This window comes from Drosophila serrata, unplaced genomic scaffold (assembly GCF_035046125.1).
Source record: "Drosophila serrata isolate PLE 108 unplaced genomic scaffold, ASM3504612v1 contig_156, whole genome shotgun sequence".
NCBI classification, from domain to species: domain Eukaryota; kingdom Metazoa; phylum Arthropoda; class Insecta; order Diptera; family Drosophilidae; genus Drosophila; species Drosophila serrata.
In genome coordinates this window covers 180,190-201,845 of record NW_028257054.1, presented here as the reverse complement: position 1 = coordinate 201,845, position 21,656 = coordinate 180,190, and the positions used below count along the sequence as shown (strand labels likewise).

The 21,656-nt window shown below is 38.3% G+C and overlaps 2 protein-coding genes across 48 annotated transcripts in view; both read left to right on the top strand.

The window, feature by feature from the left end:
• mtd (TLD domain-containing protein mustard) overlaps nt 1-21,656 on the top strand; it is a 90,647-nt gene that overhangs the window by 63,670 nt on the left and 5,321 nt on the right. For 27 of the 47 annotated variants that reach the window (XM_086826189.1, XM_086826186.1, XM_086826182.1 and 24 more), the window contains 5 exons: nt 95-246; nt 316-478; nt 542-743; nt 1,284-1,373; nt 21,403-21,524. In XM_086826189.1, the coding sequence (XP_086682315.1) occupies nt 95-246; nt 316-478; nt 542-743; nt 1,284-1,373; nt 21,403-21,524 (729 nt within the window). Of the gene's footprint in view, nt 1-94; nt 247-315; nt 479-541; nt 744-1,283; nt 1,374-8,355; nt 8,818-8,873; nt 9,150-12,106; nt 13,050-14,860; nt 14,908-16,446; nt 16,819-21,185; nt 21,241-21,402; nt 21,525-21,656 lie in introns of those variants that run through there. The other 20 variants (XM_086826200.1, XM_086826188.1, XM_086826201.1 and 17 more) reach the window with 7 other exon arrangements.
• LOC110177126 (uncharacterized) lies at nt 16,950-20,817 on the top strand. Its single transcript, XM_020943694.2, has one exon. It carries the CDS (start codon nt 18,710-18,712, stop codon nt 20,561-20,563), a length of 1,854 nt encoding a protein of 617 aa, XP_020799353.2. The 5' UTR covers nt 16,950-18,709; the 3' UTR covers nt 20,564-20,817.

Here is a 21,656-nt window from a genome sequence, read left to right as displayed (position 1 = left end):
TTACAGTGTAAATTTCAAGTCGTTCCTGTTGTCTATATATATATAGAATCTTTTTGAATCTTTGCTTACCATCTAACATTGTGTGCCTCACCAGACGTTCCTCAATTGGTACCTTTATACGCCCGCACTCGTCGGAGGGCACTTCGTCCAGCACCAAGCTGAAGGAGGCCAAGCAGGCACCCAAACTGGACTACCGCTCCATGGTCTCCATGGATGACAAACCGGAGCTCTTTATCAGTGTGGACAGTAAGATAATAAAACCGGAAATCAATGGAAGTTACAGCAAACTAACTTATATTGAACTCTCTTTTGCAGAACTCATACCACGCCCGGCCCGAGCCTGCCTCGACCCACCATTGTATCTGCGCCTGCGCATGGGTAAACCCATAGGCAAGGCCATACCGCTGCCAACCTCTGTCATGTCTTATGGCAAGAACAAGTTGCGCGCCGAGTATTGGTTCAGTGTGCCCAAGAATCGGTTAGTTGGGATGATCTTTTTACTTATCAGATATATACTTATATTTGAATTATTCAATTGCAGCGTTGATGAGCTCTATCGCTTCATAAACACCTGGGTGAAACACCTGTACGGTGAGCTGGACGAAGAGCAGATCAAGGCGCGTGGCTTCGAGTTGATCCAGGAGGATACTGAGTGGACCAAGAGCGGTACCACCAAGGCCGGCATTGGAGGCGGCAGCCAGGATGGCGAAGAGATTAGCGACCTGACCCGCGAGTCCTGGGAGGTGAGTCCACATCCGCATACAGCGAGATTCCTTTCGCGCGACCGTCTCTCTCTTTATCTATTTCCATATCGTTTAACTCTTTGCTCTGAGCTTTCTCCTCGAATTGTTCTATATATATATGTATACATATTTTTCAACGATTCTCTCGAGCTCTTTTTCCACGACATTTTCAAATTCCGAAACGAAACGAAATATTACATTTGCTTCTTTAGGTTATATATGCCTCAGAAATCGATTTAATAATTACTAATTAATGACAATTTACGCCAAAGTTTTTCTATACATACTTATATAATCGTATATCTTGTTTACAATTTTTTTCCCCACGTGTATTGTACATGCGTTTTCTCCTTCTTTTCCTGTTTTTTCTTCTTTCTTTCGTATCTTACAATTTGATTTGCATTTGTTTTTCCAATCGAAACAATGTCGACAATATCGAAAACAAAACAAACTGCCATCAAAATGGGTCCGAGTACCCACTTAAATCCATAAATATATATGTGCCATATATGATAATTAACCTCCTGTGACTACAAACAGCTCATAAAGGCGCCGTTCGCCAAGACCTACAAGATCATTAAAACGGCATCGCATGCCGCATCGCATGACTTGGAAATGTTGGGCGGCGAGGTTAGGACCAAAAAAAAATTCTTTAATACAAATTCTTCACCTAAACCTAACTGTGTTGTCCGCACCAAACTTTAACTTACAAAAAAATTAACAAAAAAAAAGAAAAGTTTTTGGAAACTTGTGTGAAAATTTTGAATTTTTGCATACTTCTATTTAGTTTGTTTGTTTATATGTTGATTTTAAATACTTTATGCTCGCTGGTATTTTAGTTTCCGTTTCCGTCGTAGTTTTTTACCAAAACACTAAGCACCGTTTGCACTTTTCTTTCTTAGTTGTGTTTTCCCACCTTCCACCAAAAAAAAAAGTGTATTAAAAATGATCCCACGAACTTTCTTTGGCACCTTCTCCAGCACTCGGCACCCAAGTGTACACCTCTCTTGATTCACCCATCATTGGTTTAATATCTCTCTCTATATATATATCCATTGGCTCATCTACTTATCAAGCGAGCATTTCAAATTCAATCCTTACTTTTTTACTACAAAATTCGACTATTTTTTATTAGGATTGGCCAAGTTACCATTTTCAAAGAACATCTTAAATTCAAACATTTTCATTGCATTCAAATCAGTCGAATTAATATCAAAACATTACAAAATAAAGGACAACTAATTAAGGGGGTGAAGAACCAAAGCAAATCGTATTAATTCAATAACATTTAGTTAACTTTTTAGATGCAGAAATGAGTTTTCTTATAAGGAAATGGATGAGAGGGTTTAACGTTGATAATGGTTTTATAATTCCAATTTTTAAAGCTTCTATAAAGGAAACTTAGCAGGGAATTGAGATTTATATATCCATCCTTAGATCATAGTATATTATCTCGCACTTAATCCCCTCAATCATGTGAGTTCATAAACCTTCTCTGGGGCTTCTGTGGCTTCATCATCACCCAAATTAAACCACAAATCACTCATTTTAAGGCTTAATCATTACTTGAAACTAGAGTATGGTGGCCGCGTTACCCAACCTAGCCTAACACCGACAACGTAACCCATTTACATGCATAATATATACGATCCACAGACACGAGTCCAACCTTGCCGGCGATCGCCTTATATCACCTGAGAGCCAATCTAGAGCCGGCCCCTTGATATTCTGCCCCCTTTCGAGTTAACCACATTCTTCGTATATCAACACAAAGCGCCAAATTGATATGCTAATTAGATTGGATTCGACGACTTGGCGGCTCTATTTCGCAATATTTAACGTGGCTTTTAAAAGCCACCACCAACACCAGCTGCTGTACTTGGGGGAAACAGATAATATTTAATTTATCAGCGCGTTTTTACAACAATTAGCGCCTTTCGCTTGATTTGTTTGCGCAATTTTTATGGGCACGTTTTCACCTTACCATAAGCGTGCCAACTCCTAATTTGGGATCACGATCGATGAGTAACTTAAGTTTACTTTATTTTCGGGTTTCAAGCTGTTCCAAGCTGGATCCAAGATTTTTGTTGTTTCTTATCGCGAGTACGGACAATTTTCCTGGCTTATCAGTAGCGATGTTTCAGCAAATTGTTTCCTCATTAGCGTTGCCTCAAAACATTCGCAATCTTGAACGGAAAATACACTAAAAAGGGAGCTCAGCATAGTTATCAATAGAATCTTGGTACTCAAGGGGTTATCTCTCTTTTTCAATATACATATATTTATATTTATAAGCGAACCACCGATGACAGCTGTGAGTGACAAAGCATCATTTGAAGCTGCTTCCGTTGCGGACTTCAGTTTATAAACTAAACTTAAAACTTCCGCAGAGTCAAAATAGCCCCAAGCCATCCAAGTTTAAAAATATATAAAGCAACAAAGCATATTGCAGCTGTTGATATTTTCGGTGTTTCTTTATTTCTGGTCAAGACAAGATGCATATTATTTCAGATAATGCCTAGCAATTGCGTAATTTTTAAGCTTACCTTGAGTTCAAATTAAAGCCGAAAATAAACCAGGATTATGGATTATCTTGGGATTATACACGTGCCATGTATTTTATAAAGATAGGAGATTCTGTGAAATTTAATTACCTGCAGAGATACTAAACATTTATTTAGGAATTTTTAGGTATATGTCTTAATTTATGCTAAACAATAAAGGAAGCTATCTTCGGAATTTTGCAGATTGAAATTGGATCACTAGGAATTAACACAATATAAATTATATATATTTATGTCAAAAAACATATTTAAAGTTACAGTTTTACATTCAAATTTCTGTGTTTTCGTCTGTATCTAACGATCGTTTGTATGACAGCTATGTGATATAGATTTCCGATTTTCATGAAATTTTACATAAAATTGTAAAATAATATAAAAAGGCTACATCTTAAATTTAATGAAAATCTATTAAAAACTGAAAATGTTATCATTTATTTTGTACAAATTTTCAAAGATAATGCTGATCAAGAATATATATAGAAGCTTCTGACTGAATTTATAATTCCCTGAAAGAGTATAATAAATGTATAGCGGAACTAAATCTAGATCAAGGCCTGAATACCTCCTATAGCATGTATGTATATATGTATATGAGATAATAATATAATAGGTATAAGATATAATTATCATGATTAAAACTTACCGCAGTTGAGGACACGTCATTGCTTACCTCCTTCCAATGCAGATTTATAATCTTGGTGACTTTAAGTAGGGTAATCATCGTATCGAAGATCACTTCCTGGTTATCCAATTGTATTCCATTGGCCACGTCATATTTTTGAGGTCGAATGTTAATCACTATCACTATCACTTTTGATGTTAACACTAGGTACCCCTAGGACTGACTGAGGTCGCGGCGCACAAAGTGCCTCTATTTATAGTTCCCGAGGCAAGAGAACAGAGAAAGTGAGAGCGAGAGAGTAAGAGCTACCTCTAGAGCTGCAACAGAGGGAGATAGAGCGAAAGCGCATTCTCTAGAGCTGCAACAGAAAGAGGCAGACATACCAAATGTTATTGTGAGTAAGAAAGAGAGCGAGAGAGAGAGGGAGGCTGAGGCTTATAGAGGCATACAGAAAGAGAGGGCGAGAGAAAGCTAATCACTGCTATTATAATATTATGATATTATATGAACGGAAATATACTTCCATTGCATATATGTATAGTCCACCGATTCGCCATGCTCCGACTTATATAAAAAATTATATAGAAGAATAACTCCATAGTTTCATTAAAATAGGTTGCTCGTTGTTCCAAAACAAATCTCGCATATTACCAACTAGCTCTAACAAATGACTTCTGCCGGCCACGTCTCAGAATTGTTTTGGGTTCCAAAGTTGCAAGTCATTGTTTATTAGTGTTCATAGATATTTACTGGTCATTGATACTTACTGATCATAGATACTTACTGATCATAGTTAGGTACTGGTCATAGATACTTACTGATTCTCAATATTTGACAGTTTCTCTGGCGGTTATTTTACATTGTATTCCGATTTTCATAAAACTAAAAACGAAATTCTATAATAATAAAAGATAGCTTTGAATTAAATTAGATAAATAATCAAGATTATATATATGTACTTCACTGCGTTGCAAAATTCTGACTAGAATTATAATACCCTGCACGGGTATAAAAATAAACTAGTTCCTCACAATATGCTGCATAGATATTATATTATGAGGTGTTAAAGCATTCTTTTCTTTTACAAAAATTAACTATGAATGAGGAGCACAAATGCTTAGCTTAATTTATAAAAAATATATGTGCTTCGTGTTTATTATTCCCATAAACCGGTTAAGTTAGTCTACTTATGCCACGACAGGCGCGTGCTGAACATAAATTGTTTATACGAGAGGTTTCATCTTTAAATGCTTCAATTAAAAATGGTTTTAATTAAATTCCAATAGATTTGGATCGAGGGAGCTCTGCTTTATAGCTAACTACATTTAACTATATTCTAATTAAATCTAAACGAAGACGACCCATCCACAGCGATTGTCATTTAGCCGGTTTTTGCCGCTTTTTTAATTAGTTTGCTTTATTTTTTCGCTGCCTTTGCGAACTGATGATCATCACCATCTATTATTTTTTTCGATGCTAAATCCGGTTCAGGTGTATAAAAATAGCGAAATAAAATAATGTGAAAATAAAAGCAAGTGACGCGCACACTTTATATTATTAGAGCTTGGCTTCTGTTGTTCTGCCTAAACGCTCAATTAGTGGTTGAAGATCGGTCGGTCAAGTCACACCCCCCAATTCCCATGACGCCAACCGAATCAGCTTCGACTCCCAATTGCTCTGCCTATATCTACATATATAGATATATGTATATATAGTATAAACAAACAAGTGTATGTATGAATATCCCGCTTATATGTACTTGTACCATCAATTGGCTTCAATGAATTTTACGAACGAAGCCGGGAGGACAATTGGAATTGGATTGTCAAAAGGCCTCCTCGCATCTCATCTTCATCGCCATCATCATTGGAATCATCTGTTCAATTTGCATATTTGCACAGCCCTATCTCTTGGGTTATCAAAAGAGCCCCCGGGACACATTGTAAGTGCACTTTTTTATATTAAATTGCGCACTTTATTATTGCAGTCTCATATAAACACTGGCTTAATGTGTGTTGCAGTAATATTTTTATCACTTGGATTTTAGGGGGGTGGTTAAGAGCCTTTTAAGTATTCCTCTCGGGAACACTCTCTGACTCCTCCCCACTTGGATATAGTATTGTTCCTGAACTGGGTGCGGTTTGGAATAATTAAGAAGTGTTTATTATCTTATTTTGAACGAATAATAATACATTTTGGGGGACTATTTACAGGTTAATATGTGCTGGTATTTACTTATGGGAGTTATCTTTAGCAGTTTTTGTTCTGTGTAATAATTAATCAGAAAATAATCCCACAAGTTATGCAAATAAATAATTAATATAGTCCAATGATATGTTATTTCAATAATTACAATTCTATATCAAAGCTTTAACAATAATTAAATGCATTCATTAACCAATTACAATATTTCATCATATCAACTTTAAGTCATCTGAATGTGCGACATGATAGTTAATTGAGTAATCTCTATATCTGAATGCATTCAATCAAACGAAATACATAACTAGAAAATAATAGTACAAACTGGAATTAAGTGGAAATGAGCCGGATTTAAATTCGTTTGTTTACCAAATTGAATTTGATTGATTACACCAACCTTAATCTTTTTAATCAGGGGTTAGATTTATAAATAGTATAGTTAAACAAAAAGGATCTTTAACCTTTTCTTGATCTTGATTATTCCCACAAATTACATATTGACATATTTATCTGCGAATCAATCTAGAATTTTCCGTTTCATAAGCGAGGGTGCATCGTTAAGCGTTCCACAGGTGCATTCGGAAAACCCTTTACGACTTTGATTACCTTCCAAGGAATGCATACTAATTGGAATGAGTGTACTCACACACTCACATCCAGCAGTGCTTCGTTTTAAAACGGGAAAGGTAAACAAATGGCACAGCGAAGCAATAAATATAGACGGTGTGCAATCAATTGATTAGCATAGCAGTTAATATGTTTGCATAGCTGTAAACCAAAGCGCAGCAAACACCTGAAAAGCAATTACCGGGAACAGGGACAGGGGAGCGGCTTAACCCATTGATTATCCAAGTTGGATCAACTTGAGAATTAGTAAAACTTTTGCAGTTTCAGAAGATTGTAAAGTAGTGAAGTAGTTAGACATTTCCGACCCTATAAAGCATATATATTCTTGATCAGCATGAATAGCAGAGTCGATATAACTTTGTCCGGTGGAAAAACAATTTTTTGAAATTTTTCCGAAATTTCAAAAAAAGATAAGAGGTTGTCAAAATTTGACAAAAATTAGAAAATTAAATTGAGTATGCAGATTTATTAATCTAACAAAAACTGATATAGAAAAGCTTTCCTTTTGAAATTTAATGGATTTTTGACAGAGTTATGCAGGATTTTGTCTGCAAGGGTATAGAAAATTCGGTGTTTTTTAGTAAACATCTTTTGTTGTTTAACTTGCTAATTTATTGAATCGGTTCTATATATCGATTAATAAAGAAAGCTATATTTAGCCGTAAAATATAACATTATTTTACATTTCTGAAACGTATTTTCTTAATAATCTTGAACAGGAGTAAATTCTTGTTTAAATTAGCTCTTATTATTAAACCATTTCCAAATATTTACTTGGTTTAAAGAGGGTTAAAACGCACTTTTTTAATAAAGTTGCATAAAAACAAACAAGCTACAGTAGTGGCATTTTAATTAGACTCTCAAGGGGCTTTAGAGAATAGGTAGAAATGCAACTAATACGTACAAATGTTAACAAAATATTACGAAATAAAATCAATACATACCCAACCTTCCCCTAAATGGTGGCATTTGAAGTCTACAAAATATATAAACACTCTAAAAACTTGATTATCCATATAATTAACCAAAAGACAAGACGAATTTGAATAATTATAACAAATATTTGTAAATAAGCTTAAGATATAAGAACTATTTATAGTTTTATATAGAAAATCCTGCAATTATTACAATCTTTAGTTATCACAAAATTAAAATATGACACCAAGTTATGCAAGTTTTTATGAATTATAATTTAATTCATATTTTATTAATATTCTTAAGAACCCTCTGAACCGAATAACAAATTGCTAAGAACCCTATCAACTTGATCAACCTATAGGTTACCCCTGAATCTGCATAATCTGTATTGACCAGAAGCTTCTCTGCTTCCCGTAAAAGAAAGATTCAAGAATTAAAATTCCAAGACAAAAGATCATTCAGCCTTCTCCACTCACAGTGGCGTCCATAAAAATAAGCATAGACAAGTTATCAGCAGCAGAGAAGCGGCAGCAGCAACCAGCTGAGCCACGTTTTGCTGCTGCTGCTGCTGCTGTTGTTGATATTGTTAATGTTTTTACTGTTTGTTGTTGCTCTTGACTGTGTTGTTATTATTGTTGCTGGCGCAGCAGCAGCAGCGACTGTGACTGCGACTGCGACTGTGTGGACTGAGCCAGCGATTGGCCTGGTGTTTAGTTTAGTTTTCGCAACACATCCAAGCCGCACAGTCGCGTCGCCTCTCAGTCTTTGTAGAATCGATATCATTTCGTATTCGTGGTGTGAATTGTGTGTGGCATCAGATTCTCTGAATTGTCCCCCAAAAATGTGACTTGATTCGCCATCGAATAGATGAATATTTGAATATTGCACTTGTGCAAACAGCATCGTGTTTTGTGCTCGGGATTTTCCGCTTTCTGGCCAGATCGTGTCCAAAATTAGCCACAAAAGAACACAGAAGAAAAGAAACAAGAGCTCTCGCTCGCTGCTCTCTCTTTCTCTTTCTCTTTCTCGCTCTCTCGGTCTTCAGTCTTCCGCCTGAGATTCTGCGACTCTTTAGCCGCCACCAAAAATGAGTGCCAAAACAATGAAAATCTCGAAAATAGCGAGATACATCAAGAAAAGGGTAAATATTTATGAATCACCGGAAAACGAAAGGCCACCAAAAGCCACAAATATGATTAGTCTAGTCTTCTCTTGCCCGGGGTGAAAGTCTGTGCAAAATAAGACAAAAAAAATAATATAAATAAAAACAAAATAGCGAAATCGAAACCAAACAAAGAAAATTGTATTTCAAAATGCATTCAGATTGGTAATCCGTGCGCGTCTCAGCCGAAAGCCAAAACAGTATTCAATGCCTGGGCCATAAACGTTGGCCATATCCATCGAAAAATTGCCAATTGCCATCCATAAGGTCGGATCCATCCGAAAATGTCCACCTCGGACAATAATGATCGTGTAAATACCTTCACCACGAAGATGGAATGTGAATGGGATGCCTTGAATGTACTATATATCGCATTCCACATGATATCTTTGGGATCAGAGAATTATTTATAAGTGAAATATTTAGTGAATATAAAGGGAAACTACTTAAATTGTCATGTAATTGTCAGGCTTCTTTCTTGGCAAGCTTAACGAATCTAATTTTAGATGCAAAACTTTTCCATTCTATTTTCTCTTATCGCCCTGGTTAGCAGACATTTAATAATAATAATTTACATCACGATTTCTTTTCCGACCTCGACAAACACTTGAGAGTACTTTTTGTGTTCTTCTCTAACTCTACAACTCTACAACTCCAATTCCACAATTCCACTTGTGCACACATAACCCAGTTATCTTCGATCTGTGCTATCAATCATCTATTTCTCGCTTTCCCATATCTTTCAACTTGCTCTCTATGAAGTAAGTTTTATTATATTGGAGAAATTTCACTAGAAGTAGGGAGTAGGAGAAGTTGCTGGCCAAGTATCTCATAATCTGGGCTAATAAACCCAACACTTCTTATTTGCATAACCACATATCTTATGTTATTTTATGACCTGCTAGATATTCCCAATTTCCTATCCTCAAGACCCGTCTAGCCGGTCGATCCAAGAGTAAATATTTCGAATATTTTCAGTTTCACTTCAATTTGCATTACAAGGCAGACAGGCACCTCTTTTATTTCGCATTTAAACTGATCCGAGTCTCGTTTGACATTTCTTTCACCTTTTCGGCTTTGCCTCGAGGGCAGGGCGTCACCTCTCTTATAATTACTTGTATCTTTGTTTTGACTGTAATTAAATTTAATTTAAAATGCATTGCCAGAGGACTTTTCAACAAAAACAAAATGAAACCAACGAAATGTATGTATTAAATACAACCGAAACGAAACGAAACTCAGTTCAATGGGGGAAAGAAATCAGCCAGTTGTGAAGAGAGCTTTGTTTATACATATCTGGCTTGGATTTCCAATGGTTGACTGGCATTGTACCGGCTATATATCGTATTTAATTTGCCTCGGAGGAGTGGCTAATTAAAGGTTAAGAAACGGTACAGGCAGAGAGGTGATTGGTATTGATAATTAACTAATGCTGTGGGGTGTTTTTTATTATTAGAAGATTAGTCAAAATAGCACAAAACAATACCCTTTAATGATCAGAAGAGGCATGATCCATGAGGACTGAGTACTTCTTGGGAATCACATTAAAGCCACAATTATGATTGGGGGAACTGCTCCAGTGACGGTTGAATGTTTCCACAGACTTTCAAGTTCCTGCTTTTCGAACCCGTCACTTGCTATATTAAATTACCACCATCTAGCGACCATTGTTGCCACATTATGAACATGTTTTAGGTAATACAATACCTGGTACTAACTGACATACTCCGTACCAACGAACATTTGACAAATGGCCACACAGCGTGCCCGCATAAACAAACAAACAAACAAATCAAATCGCATACATTTACTACGTTAAAGACACGTGATTGTTTCATCATTGAGGTCGCCAAAAAAATAATTGCGTGCAGTCAATTTCATTGAATTATATAGTATATGTATATTATACAGGCGAGTAGTATGAAAGCATCACAAAAGAGGTCAAACAACTTGTCAACAACATTATTGGGTAGCATGCGAGTGCTAAAAATAATCCAAAAATTTAAATGAGGGAATCTTCACAACCCTTGATTTTGATTTAACCAAAAATCATCGTTAAGGAGGTATTAAAATATATTTTTAAAACTTTCAAAGATATGGTAAACTATTACCTTGAATTATGACTTAATAACTGATAGAATGCTAGCATTATTTTATAATTAAATGCTGAATACATTGAGCTAATTTTCAATTAGTTGCTTTGGATTTTATATTCCAACCAACTTAACCGGTTCGGATGTTTAATTATCTTTTAAACCCCATAACTATATATAAGCCATTAATCTGTCAGTTGTGGATGATGCAAACTCAATGTTTAATGCGGTCATGTGATCAAAATCATCTCGGAATAGAACAAATGGCAATTGAACGGGTTAACCGTTCTTAACCGTTAACGGTCGATCGGTTTGCATTCCAAAGTGGTGCAATGTTGGGAAATAATATTCCGGTTTCTTCAATACGCATATTTCGAGGGGTTTGTTGTTTGTTTACTCAATTACTCAATTTTAACCGGTTTGCTGCGTAACTAATTAGAATGCGATTTGCAAGTGAAGCTGAAAAGGCGCCTCGGTGTTGTTGTTATCGCTTTTGAATTGAACTGACCCGCTGATGGTGTCGCCGCTTTTAGCACGCCCACAAATCCGTTTAGTTATGGCCATCGTCATCCGTCCGCTTTCCTCTTTGCTGTTTATCTTTATCTTTCTTTGAGTACAGTCCAACGTCTATTAGTTAAACCGATTGAAATTTGTATTTGATGTTTTTCTTATTGATTAGAACTTATTAGAAATAATTAATAAGCCTCTGATAAAGTGATAAATGGTCTAATCACAAAGAGTATAATTTAATAATATGATAATGAACAATATTTTTGATACATTTACTGATTCAGTTATTAAATTCTTAAATGCTAATAATTAAAAAATAACTTAATTCCATGCCTCTGATAATTTAATATATTAATTTCCTTTTTATCTTAATTATATTTACAAATTACAAGGCCAAATAACTCACTAAATCACCTGCATATTGATCTTGTTATTTTTTGCTGCGATGTTCCAGTTTTTAACAATTTACTGTTGCTAATTTTACGCCAAACCTGTTGGTCGAAACGCACAGTTAACCCAAAAAATGTGTGTTTTCGTGTAAACCTTGGCAGCAACGGCAAATGCAGCGGTCAAAACAAGAAAGCCAAATATAAGACAAAGTGGAGTCAGGCACGTGAGTGACTCGAGACAAAACAATAACCAAGAAATCATGCCTTAACTCCTAGCTTAGCAATTTGCGATCGTTCCCCACCAATTATCGCACAAAAATAAAAATTACGTATACGCAACTTGCACTCGGTGACATGTTGCGGCAACATGTTGTGGCTGCATGTTGCCATGCCCTCCCCCAAACCTGTTGTTTGAAAAACTGGCTGAACTGAAGTTGCTTGAGTCGAAAGAGTAGTGGGGGGGAGTAGTTGTGGGGCTCAAAAGAGCGCCACGCCGCACCGCTTCGCTCTTTGCTCGCACTCGCTCTCTTTTGGGAGCTTTGTTTCGTTTCGTCATGCCTTATATTCTTTCGCTTCGTCAGTCGGCCGAGCAACTTGTTTGAAAACGCATAACAGCAGCAGCGCCAGGAAGCTTTTATTCCGAAGAAATAGAAATAGAAAAATAGAACAAATAACACATGTAGCACCATTAAAGCCCCAAAAGAAATGTAAACAAATTTAGTGTTCTAGCGGGTCTTTACGCGTAAGTGAAAAACCGTATTTAAAACACGGGACAGGCGGAAAAGCGGAAGGCGTGGAGCATGATAAAAGCGGTGGCAACAACAGAAACGCAAATAAACGGAGAAAAAAAGCTATAGTCGCTGGTCACAAGACCCCCCATTCACAAGAGAGCCACCCAAAGCGAGAGAGCAAGCTTTCGCACAGTGCTGGCTGAAAAAAGTGTGACACAGCGCCAAGCTTTCCCACACCCACCACTGTTGGCTGCTGCTCTGTCCGCGGCAACATGTGGTTTGTGATTTCCGTCTTTGCCATTTTGGCCGTTTGCGGCCTAGCGGGTCGCCGGTGGGGTCGCTACCTGTACCTGCACTATGGCCGACACCTGCTGCCCCGCTCCATGCTCACAGCCAAGAACCGGGCGCCCACGCCACCGCTCTCGCCCACCAAGGACGATCAGAGTTTGGAGGCGCTGCTCGACGAGAGCGGGGAGATGCACGAAACGGTGAGTGGGGAAAGGATGTCCTGGATCTGGATCCTGGGTTTAAAAGTCAGATAATCAAAAGGGTCTGGCTACTCTTTATGGGTTCTTGGGGGAATACTAATTTAATTTGATAGTTGTTTGTATTAAATCACTTAAATTATGAAAGCTAAAAGTTACCAAAAATCTCTTTAAATATATTTAAGGCTTATTTACATTAAAAACTTGTCTTTAAAGGCGTGACAAATTAGTTTCAAAACAAGTTTTAAAAGGCTTAAATATCTATATTAAATTTTATTAGCAAATTATATCCATCTGAGAAACTTTATTCCCCAGTGTGGATTATAATTACTGTTGATATTATATGGACTATATATATCTATTATAAGATGCCATTATCGCACACGTTTCTGCTATTACAGTCGACTTTGGATCGGTGATGTCGAGTTAATAGCTTGAACTGATTTGCAACTATTACGACATCATCTCATTAGACACAAATGAACGAACACCTATTTGTCAGGCTGTCAGGTGTCTCGAACTTTGGGTCAATGATCTGCTCTCTCTCCAGCATCCTCCTCAGAAATATTATAATTACTTTGACACTCCATCAAAATCGGATAATTATCTGTAGAGATTCTCTCTAGTTGCTGTTGTTTGGCTTTGACAAACACTAGACTTAACGCGAAAATGTGACCTCACAGAACACGGTAACTAACCTAAGTTACCCTGGAAACTAAACGTAACAAAAATAAAGTCCCAACTAAATATTTACGCAGACATAAAAAACAACAACTTGGTGTTAAACTAAAAAATACAAACTGCAAATAATGCACAAGTTGTGTTCGCTTCACGCTCTTTTAATGCATTCAAGCAAAAAATAAAAAATAAAGTCGCACAACTACAACAGCTGATAAGTTAATTCAAGCATGGAGAACAAGAAAAGTAAAAATAAATTAAAATAAGAAAAGTAGCCAAAGGCGATAAGGTGGAAAAACAGGAAATGCTAAAAGCAAAAGAAAAACATACCATTTTAGACCTTTTAAATAGGTTGGCAAACTTTAATCTTATCGGAGTTTTCCTTTGGGTCTTGAAGCTTAAATGGATTTTTCCAGCAGTTATTTAATTATTTATTTCGACTTGTTTTAATGGTAATTTTTCCCAATGAGTTACTGCTCTTAATGATAAAATATGATATTTAACACCCCTTAACTGGTTTATCTAAATATCTTTCTGTGACAGATCGATAAATCATGTTAATTCTGTGTCGAGTTTTTCGTTTTTGATTTGTTAATTAAAGGGTTAAGGTTTAAATCGATTTATTTAATAGATTTGTTATCGCTTCTATAAATACAAAGTAAGCGATAATTACTGTGAACCTTCATATGCTGATATATTACGATAAAAACTTATTCCATAACTTGACGTCGCACCTTTCCCAGGCCAAGCCTCTCTCACACACACCTTGATTACCTGTCGGGTTCCCCTCTTAATACGATGGAGCTAGAAGAGGCACTATTTTAACCCGCTCAGAAATTATTCCGTATGCATAATTAGCATATCTTTCCTTTCGCATTTTTCTCTCTTTTGCCTTTGAGCCTGTTCCGCTGTTCATCTTTTTAGCCACTTTGTTTTGCTGGCTCTTTCGTGGCCATCAGGTCTCAAGACTCGTTTTTGCCCGCTAAGCTCTTTTGTACTGCTTCCTCTTGGCTCTTTACATCGCTTCATTTGGCTTCGTTGCCTTTTAGTTTGGCTTTTTGGCTCTGAGGCCGGTTATTTGGTCTCGACTTTCTGCCACTTCATTTGAACTTTTTGGGGCCCAAAGAAACCAGTTGATGCAGAACCGTTGCAGAACATGTTCGCCGCTGTTCCCCGAACTAAAGTACGTCTAAATGCTTAAAAGTTTGTGATAGAGATCCCTAGAAATCCTTAAAATGTGTTTAGTTTATAGGGGTGTCTAGAAAAAGTGACAAAAGTCGAGTCCGAGACCTTTAAATGGTTTTAATTTAAATGAATAAAACTTTTTTGTTTCTAAATATATATCATAATAATATTATATGTCATTGACACAATATATATTAAAGTCTAAGACTGTCTCAGATATTATACATTGAGTGATCTATGGGCTTAGCATTTCTTGAAGCTGTCACACCTCAAGAAACTTTCATAAAAGAGAATGAAGATCCTGAAATGTCATTTAAAATGTTCGTTATAATATATAGAAAACTTTCCAATAACAATGGACCTTCTTTACCTTCAAGAACCATAGTCTCACCTTCACAAGTTCCGATGGCCCCGTCAGATTTACTGAAAATCAATTTGAAAGCTGCTGCCAGTCAATTATAAAGTGCTCTAAATTAATTATTATAAATCTATAAAAATGATACTGTGGCAGTATCTTATCTGCAACACAGGGGAGCAACAACAAAAACAAATTGCAAATCTTTGTTGTGCGCATATTTATTTCTAAACAAATCAAAACCAAGTGAAAGCCCAAAGTCGTGACTGAATCTACACAAGGAGGGGGAACACCCTTGGGAATTATTTTCTTACCTGCCTGATTGTTTTTCTTTACGATCTCCGACTAACAAACAAGCCATAAACATTAATTACTGATATGTGTGTTTATATATAGCGACTGAATAGGTCTTATCCGAAGTGCTACTGTTTTTCAAGACGCCATACAAGTGGCATGCAATGATTTCTGGCAAACATTGTAAAGATAACAGCTTGATTCTGGTTGTTTAATTTATGTTTATAAATCTATCTTTAAGGAAGTTTAACTTTTACCAGTGATCAAGTGAATCAGAATATAAATAACTTCTGAGAAAAGCTTAAACAAATTCAAAATGTTAATGCCATATTGATAAAGTCAACGTTATAAAGATTTCTTCTTAATAAAAAGTAAATAACTAAGAAACTCATTATAATATAGTTTACTATATATATCCAATTGTTTACTATGACCATAAATATTGACTAGCATTTAGTTGAATTGACTTTTAAACAAATGTGTTTTTGTAAGGTGTAAACTTTGCCCATTTGGAGCTGCTTTCATAACTCCCAATTTAACGGCAGAACCGCTTATACATTTGACACACTTTCGCAGTTGTTTATAAATATATATATATATTGTATATAAATAAAAGCAGCACGAAAAGGTTACATTATTCGATAGAATTGAACGTAAGCAATTTGTCACTGTTTTTTTCATATTTTATTGTATTTACTCCCCATTCCCGATCTCCAAAAGGCCAAAACTTGATACTAGCCCGGTGTCTCCATATACATATAGATATATATATGATATATAATAATATATCCCATTTGCTCGCTCTCCGCGCTCTGAGCAAACTCACGACTTGAGTTGAGTTAATTTGAGCGAACGGCAAATGAATAAATTTTCGCTTGGGGGACCAATAAAAAACGGTTGGACTGAGTCCGCTGGCAGTTGGCTTTTAAGCACACAGCGGGAAAGTCGGTCAGAGTCGGAGTGGTGTTACCACCCACACAACACAGCATCTCAGATAGATATTCTTTAAAAAAGAGCAACGAACGATAAAGATTCTGAATCAGATTCGATCAACAAAACTGGGCCGAGCACGTGCCCAAGTGGCGTATACTTGATATTGCGCATACGACACCTGTGACTTGCTTTTCCGCGCGTGTTTCTATCTCTTTTTGCTTGTGAACCCAAGAAAATCTAAATCCAAATTAATTGATTGAAAGTGAGAGCTACGAAAACTACATGAAGATGTGCGAATTGATTGTCAGTCATGGACTGGACCGCGAGGTAATAATCATTGGTGAAGGCACGAACGAACACATGATTCATGTGATTTCCCAGCTGTTCAATATATCTGGGCTCTAAACAATATATTTGGTTATTAACTTTACGCTCAACAGTGAGCACAGCTTGGAGACCGTGTTTTAAAGTGCTCAGTAAATATACAAATATATATATTTATAAATCTGTCATTGACGCTTGACTTTGGCTGAGACAGACTCCTCTCTGCTCCGATCTGCGATTTAAAATTGACCCTCGTCGGAGTGCGTTAAAAAAACTGTCTGTTTAATTTGTTTGTGTGTCTGGCGAAATTGCGTTCTGTTTTTTAATTGTTGCTCGCAATCCGCAAATTGCAGTCACGCCTCAATTACGGGACTCTTTTGTTGTCATTTCGTCTGTCGCAAAATGGGAAAAATATGTGTGCTGTCTGGCTTTTAAATGCCTTTCCGATCTATTTCACTGACCCACATCGTATGGCATTCGTGACCTTCCGAGCAGCTCAAATGATGTGGAATATATCTTTATCATAGATTTTATATCAAACTAATTGCAAGCGAGGTCGGTCTTCGTTCAAGTCTAATTCATAATTGATTTAAATCGCACTATATAACGCCACTCGATGGCGAATCAAAGTCAAGGCACTCGCGGCGGTTCTTCAACTCGAGGGTTTCACCACCAAAAGTTAATCAATCATCGCGATGATCAAGATTTAATCAGGCCCCCCAACTGCGACGCCAAAATACAAATATATTTAAGGAGTACGAAAATAACGTGATATAAAGGCAGTTGTAGTGTTTTATCTAGACTTGCTAATCTTTAAATCACGATTGGGAAGAATCGAACGATGCTCTGCCTTGACTTTTGCTTGATTTAAGGAATGTGAAGTGATCTCATGCATTCGATTGAGTTCCAGGTGTTGTGTGGGTGTTGTCCAATGTCCCAAAAGTTATGCAAAATCAGTACTGGAACTCCCTTCTCACGAGATATATGAGGATCGTATGCAAATCTTTTCACTGGGATTGAGTTTATTTTCGTTATTAATGCGTGTTGAAGCAACTCGGTGACAATTAGCACAATCATTGACGTCACTGCAGAAATGTTCACACGCTGTCAATGCCAAACAGTTAACTCACAAAATATAATAATAATAATAATAAATAATGAGGAAAAAACAAAGTCCGAACTGGGTGAGCACCCACGAATTAGTCAGAAAGCCAAAATGAATTTCACATGAAGGTGTAGCTTCTAGTTCTTTGCTTGGTTTTTGGTTTGATCAAAAACAGAGATTTTTTGCTTTAGATTAGATTGTATTGAAATTAAATGCGAATGAGACACAAATACGCACTGGTTGGCCATGACTATGCTTAGTTCTTTGGAGGAGCCTCAATCAAACGGTTGTCCATCATGGGATTACACGAAAAACTAAGAAAATTGCACTATACACATCAACATCACAGGGATCCAAGGAGAAGAAGTTGTCCGGTGAGAGAAGAATTGTTTCTGGGAATGGAAAAGTGTACTAGGTCACTGCCCTTTGGACTTCTTTATTTGTTTGCCTTTTTAGAAAGATTAAAATGTGAAAAGTTCCCCGACAAAAAAAAACGATCCAAGCAAGCCATGAATTTAAATTTCCTTTGTCGTTCACGTGCCGGTCCTGCTTTTGATTCATACCGTTTAGTCCCAGAGTCCGAGTGTTAAAATTTGTATTTACTAACCCAGAGCGGGTTTTGTGTTTTGACAATAATATTTTTCTTTTTTTGTAACTTGCCATAGCCCCCCTCACGAGAAGCATCCATACGCGTGCGTAGTGTACGGTCCGTCGAATAGTCCATAAATTTGAGTGCTTCGCTTTTAGAAATTATTGTGTCCAAATTGAGCGTGTTTTACAATCGTCGCGATGAGTTGCCATCCGTTAAATTTGGGCAAGATTGCCCAGAGTAGCGCCAAGATTTACATCTGCCCAATGCCCTCGACCATCAGGTGTTTCTACCACAGCACGAGCACCACAGCCACTCAGGTGAAGGTAGCCCCAAAGGGTACAGTCAAGGCCTCGGAGAAGCCGCGCAAAGTGATTGGCGTCAAGAAGACGATGGTTAATCAAATGCAGGGCATGGTCCATAGCCCAGATGCCCCCAAGGAGCAGCCCTACAAGATCTATGGAAAGACACGGATGTTCTCCTCGACAAGCAGCCTGCAGAGCCAGTCGGGCGGTTCGATTTCCCGCCGCTGGATGAGCAGCGGGTTGAAGAAAAAGAAGCAGCAGCAGCAATGGGATGAGGATTCCAAGCCGGAAGCCATCTCCCGCGGCAGCCGGACCAATCTGTCGGCCACCCAGCGGCGGTACAATCAATCGATGTGCTTCGGCCGAGGCTTGGCCACGCAGGCGGCCAGGGAAATAAGCCGATCCATCCAGGAGGAGCTAATGGTGGTGGATGCTGAGACGCGTGATATGATCAATTGTAATCCAGGTCGTCAAGAGAAACGTGACCAAGGACAAGGCGCATTTGATCCAATGCAGGGCTGGAACCATCCAAGACCCTACAAGCCCATTACAGGTGTATCTGAGATTCTGCCAGAGGTCTTGGATGCTCGTCAAAATAGACCACGTCGGCGGCAGTTGGTCGTGGACCATGCCAATCATGCGGCAAATGTTGCCGCGCGCAGTCGCGAGTCCCTGGCCAAGACACAACGTCCACAACACCTCAATCCCAAGGCCAGGATTGGCCAGCTGTCAAGCATGTACTCTTTCAATGTCCAAGAAAGAGTCTCGGATCCACGTCCCACACCGAGTTGTTTTCTGCCCCAGTCAGTCGACGAAAAGGACTCTGATGATAGTCTAATGGATGTGTCCATAGCCAGGGGCATGCGTACTGATTTCACGAAGGGCCGTGGCATTTCCAAAACGGAGGAAACCGAAGAGGAGCCCAATTCGCTGTACGAGCAGCCCCTTGCCGAAAGGGAGTTCCTGAAGCGGGCTTTTCTGGGCGGAACTGGAGGATCCCGGCATGCTAGTCAGTCGCGCATGGACGAGCTCCACTACGAGTCCTCCGCTGGCGTTGGAAGCAACGAAGCACTGATGAGTGCCTCGCGCCAAGTGATCAACCAAAAATTCGCCGGTTTCCAGCAATTGACGGGAACTCAGAGATGGAGGGCCCCGCATTTGGTGGCGTCGGTGAATCCGACACCTCAGCTTACCTCCCGGGCTGTGGGTGAGGCACGCGGAAGTGTGTTGAAGCAGGGCAAGAGGCGTTTTGCAGTGCGGTCCAGTGCCGAACGGGTGCCCACACCCAATTTCTATGGGGGATTTGGGGAAGTGGACAAGTCGACCCCGAAGGAGACTGAGGATCGCAACAGGGTTGACGATTGCGACGAAAGTACGGGTGAGTCCTGGAACCGGCAGCAGGAGCAAGAGGGACCCAAAGATGTCAAGTCCTCCGAAGCTATCAGGCAGAGTCGCGTGATGGCCAGTGGACCGCCTCGCCATCGCTCGATGTACGAGATGTCCACACAGGACAAGGAATTTGAAGGCCAACAGCTTGAGATGAAGATGCGGAACAGGAATGCCTCCGTAGTTGGACGCATGACCACCACCAAGGGTGAGAAGCGGGACCTCAGGCTGACCAAGAAGCAGGACTATGAACCCGAGAACGATATCAAAATGCCATTGGTGTACGAGAAGCAGTCGGCTGTCCAGCGTCTTAGCCCGACCATTCCCGCCCAGCATGGTACTAGGGCACACAATAGCTACTAACGAGCCACGGTGACCTCATCCCGGGATCTGAAAAGGTGCCTTTCCCTCGGGTTCCTACACTGCACTGCACCCATACCCAATCCGAACCAAGTGTATGGAGAGTCTTCTCATATTTTGGGCTGACAAAATCTATAGAAGTGATTTAAATCAAGGCCAGATCACAACTGGATACTTCCTTTCGCCAACCAAATGTGATGTATTTGCTAAATAACAGAGTATATGAAATTAAATTATTTTACGGCTGCGTTCGAAAATGTTGAATCGTATTTAATAGGGGTTAGGGGATTGTCTTCTTCGTGCATTGAGTTCAAAATCTTCCTTGATCCCTAATGAATCCTGAAACTGAAACCCTAATGAATCATGAAACATCTTTTCAGCATTGTAATATAACATCTTTCCGATATCTAAGTGTCGTTATTCTATCATTTTTGTTCACTCCGCTAGTGTGCCGATGCCAAGCGAGCTCTTTTCATTTGTAGTTTGAGTTGAAAACCAAATGTCAAGAGATCCCACAGAACCAAAAACCCAAAATATATAGACACTGTAAACTAGCACTGCACACTGCAAATATATAAACGTTCAAATGAATAAAAACCCAGAAGCACCAGCACTCGAATGTATAAGCTAAAACCCAGTCAACCACGTAAACAAACTCCCAAGAACAAAAAGAAAGAAACGTATTTAAATATATCTTTGACATGTATTTTGAGTTGTATTTGGAATTTTTGATATTGATATATTTTAAGTTACCGATTAGCTTTTGTTTTATGGTTACCACTAACCATTGGAAATTGTTCCTATTTAACTAATACCTTGAAATCTCATCAATCGTTCTCCAGGTGCTGTCCATGAGCACAGATGAATATCGCAAGACCTCACTCTTTGCCACCGGTTCCTTTGACCTGGACTTCCCCATACCAGATCTGATTGGCAAGACAGAAATCCTCACAGAGGAGCATCGGTAAGCAACTACTACTACTGCTTCTACTTTTTTAAGAAAATTATTTCAAAATTGTTTCAAAACTATGACTTGGAGTCTGAATATTTAATACTTTTAATGTCCATTGAGCCGCCATTGCCCAGGAGTATTGTC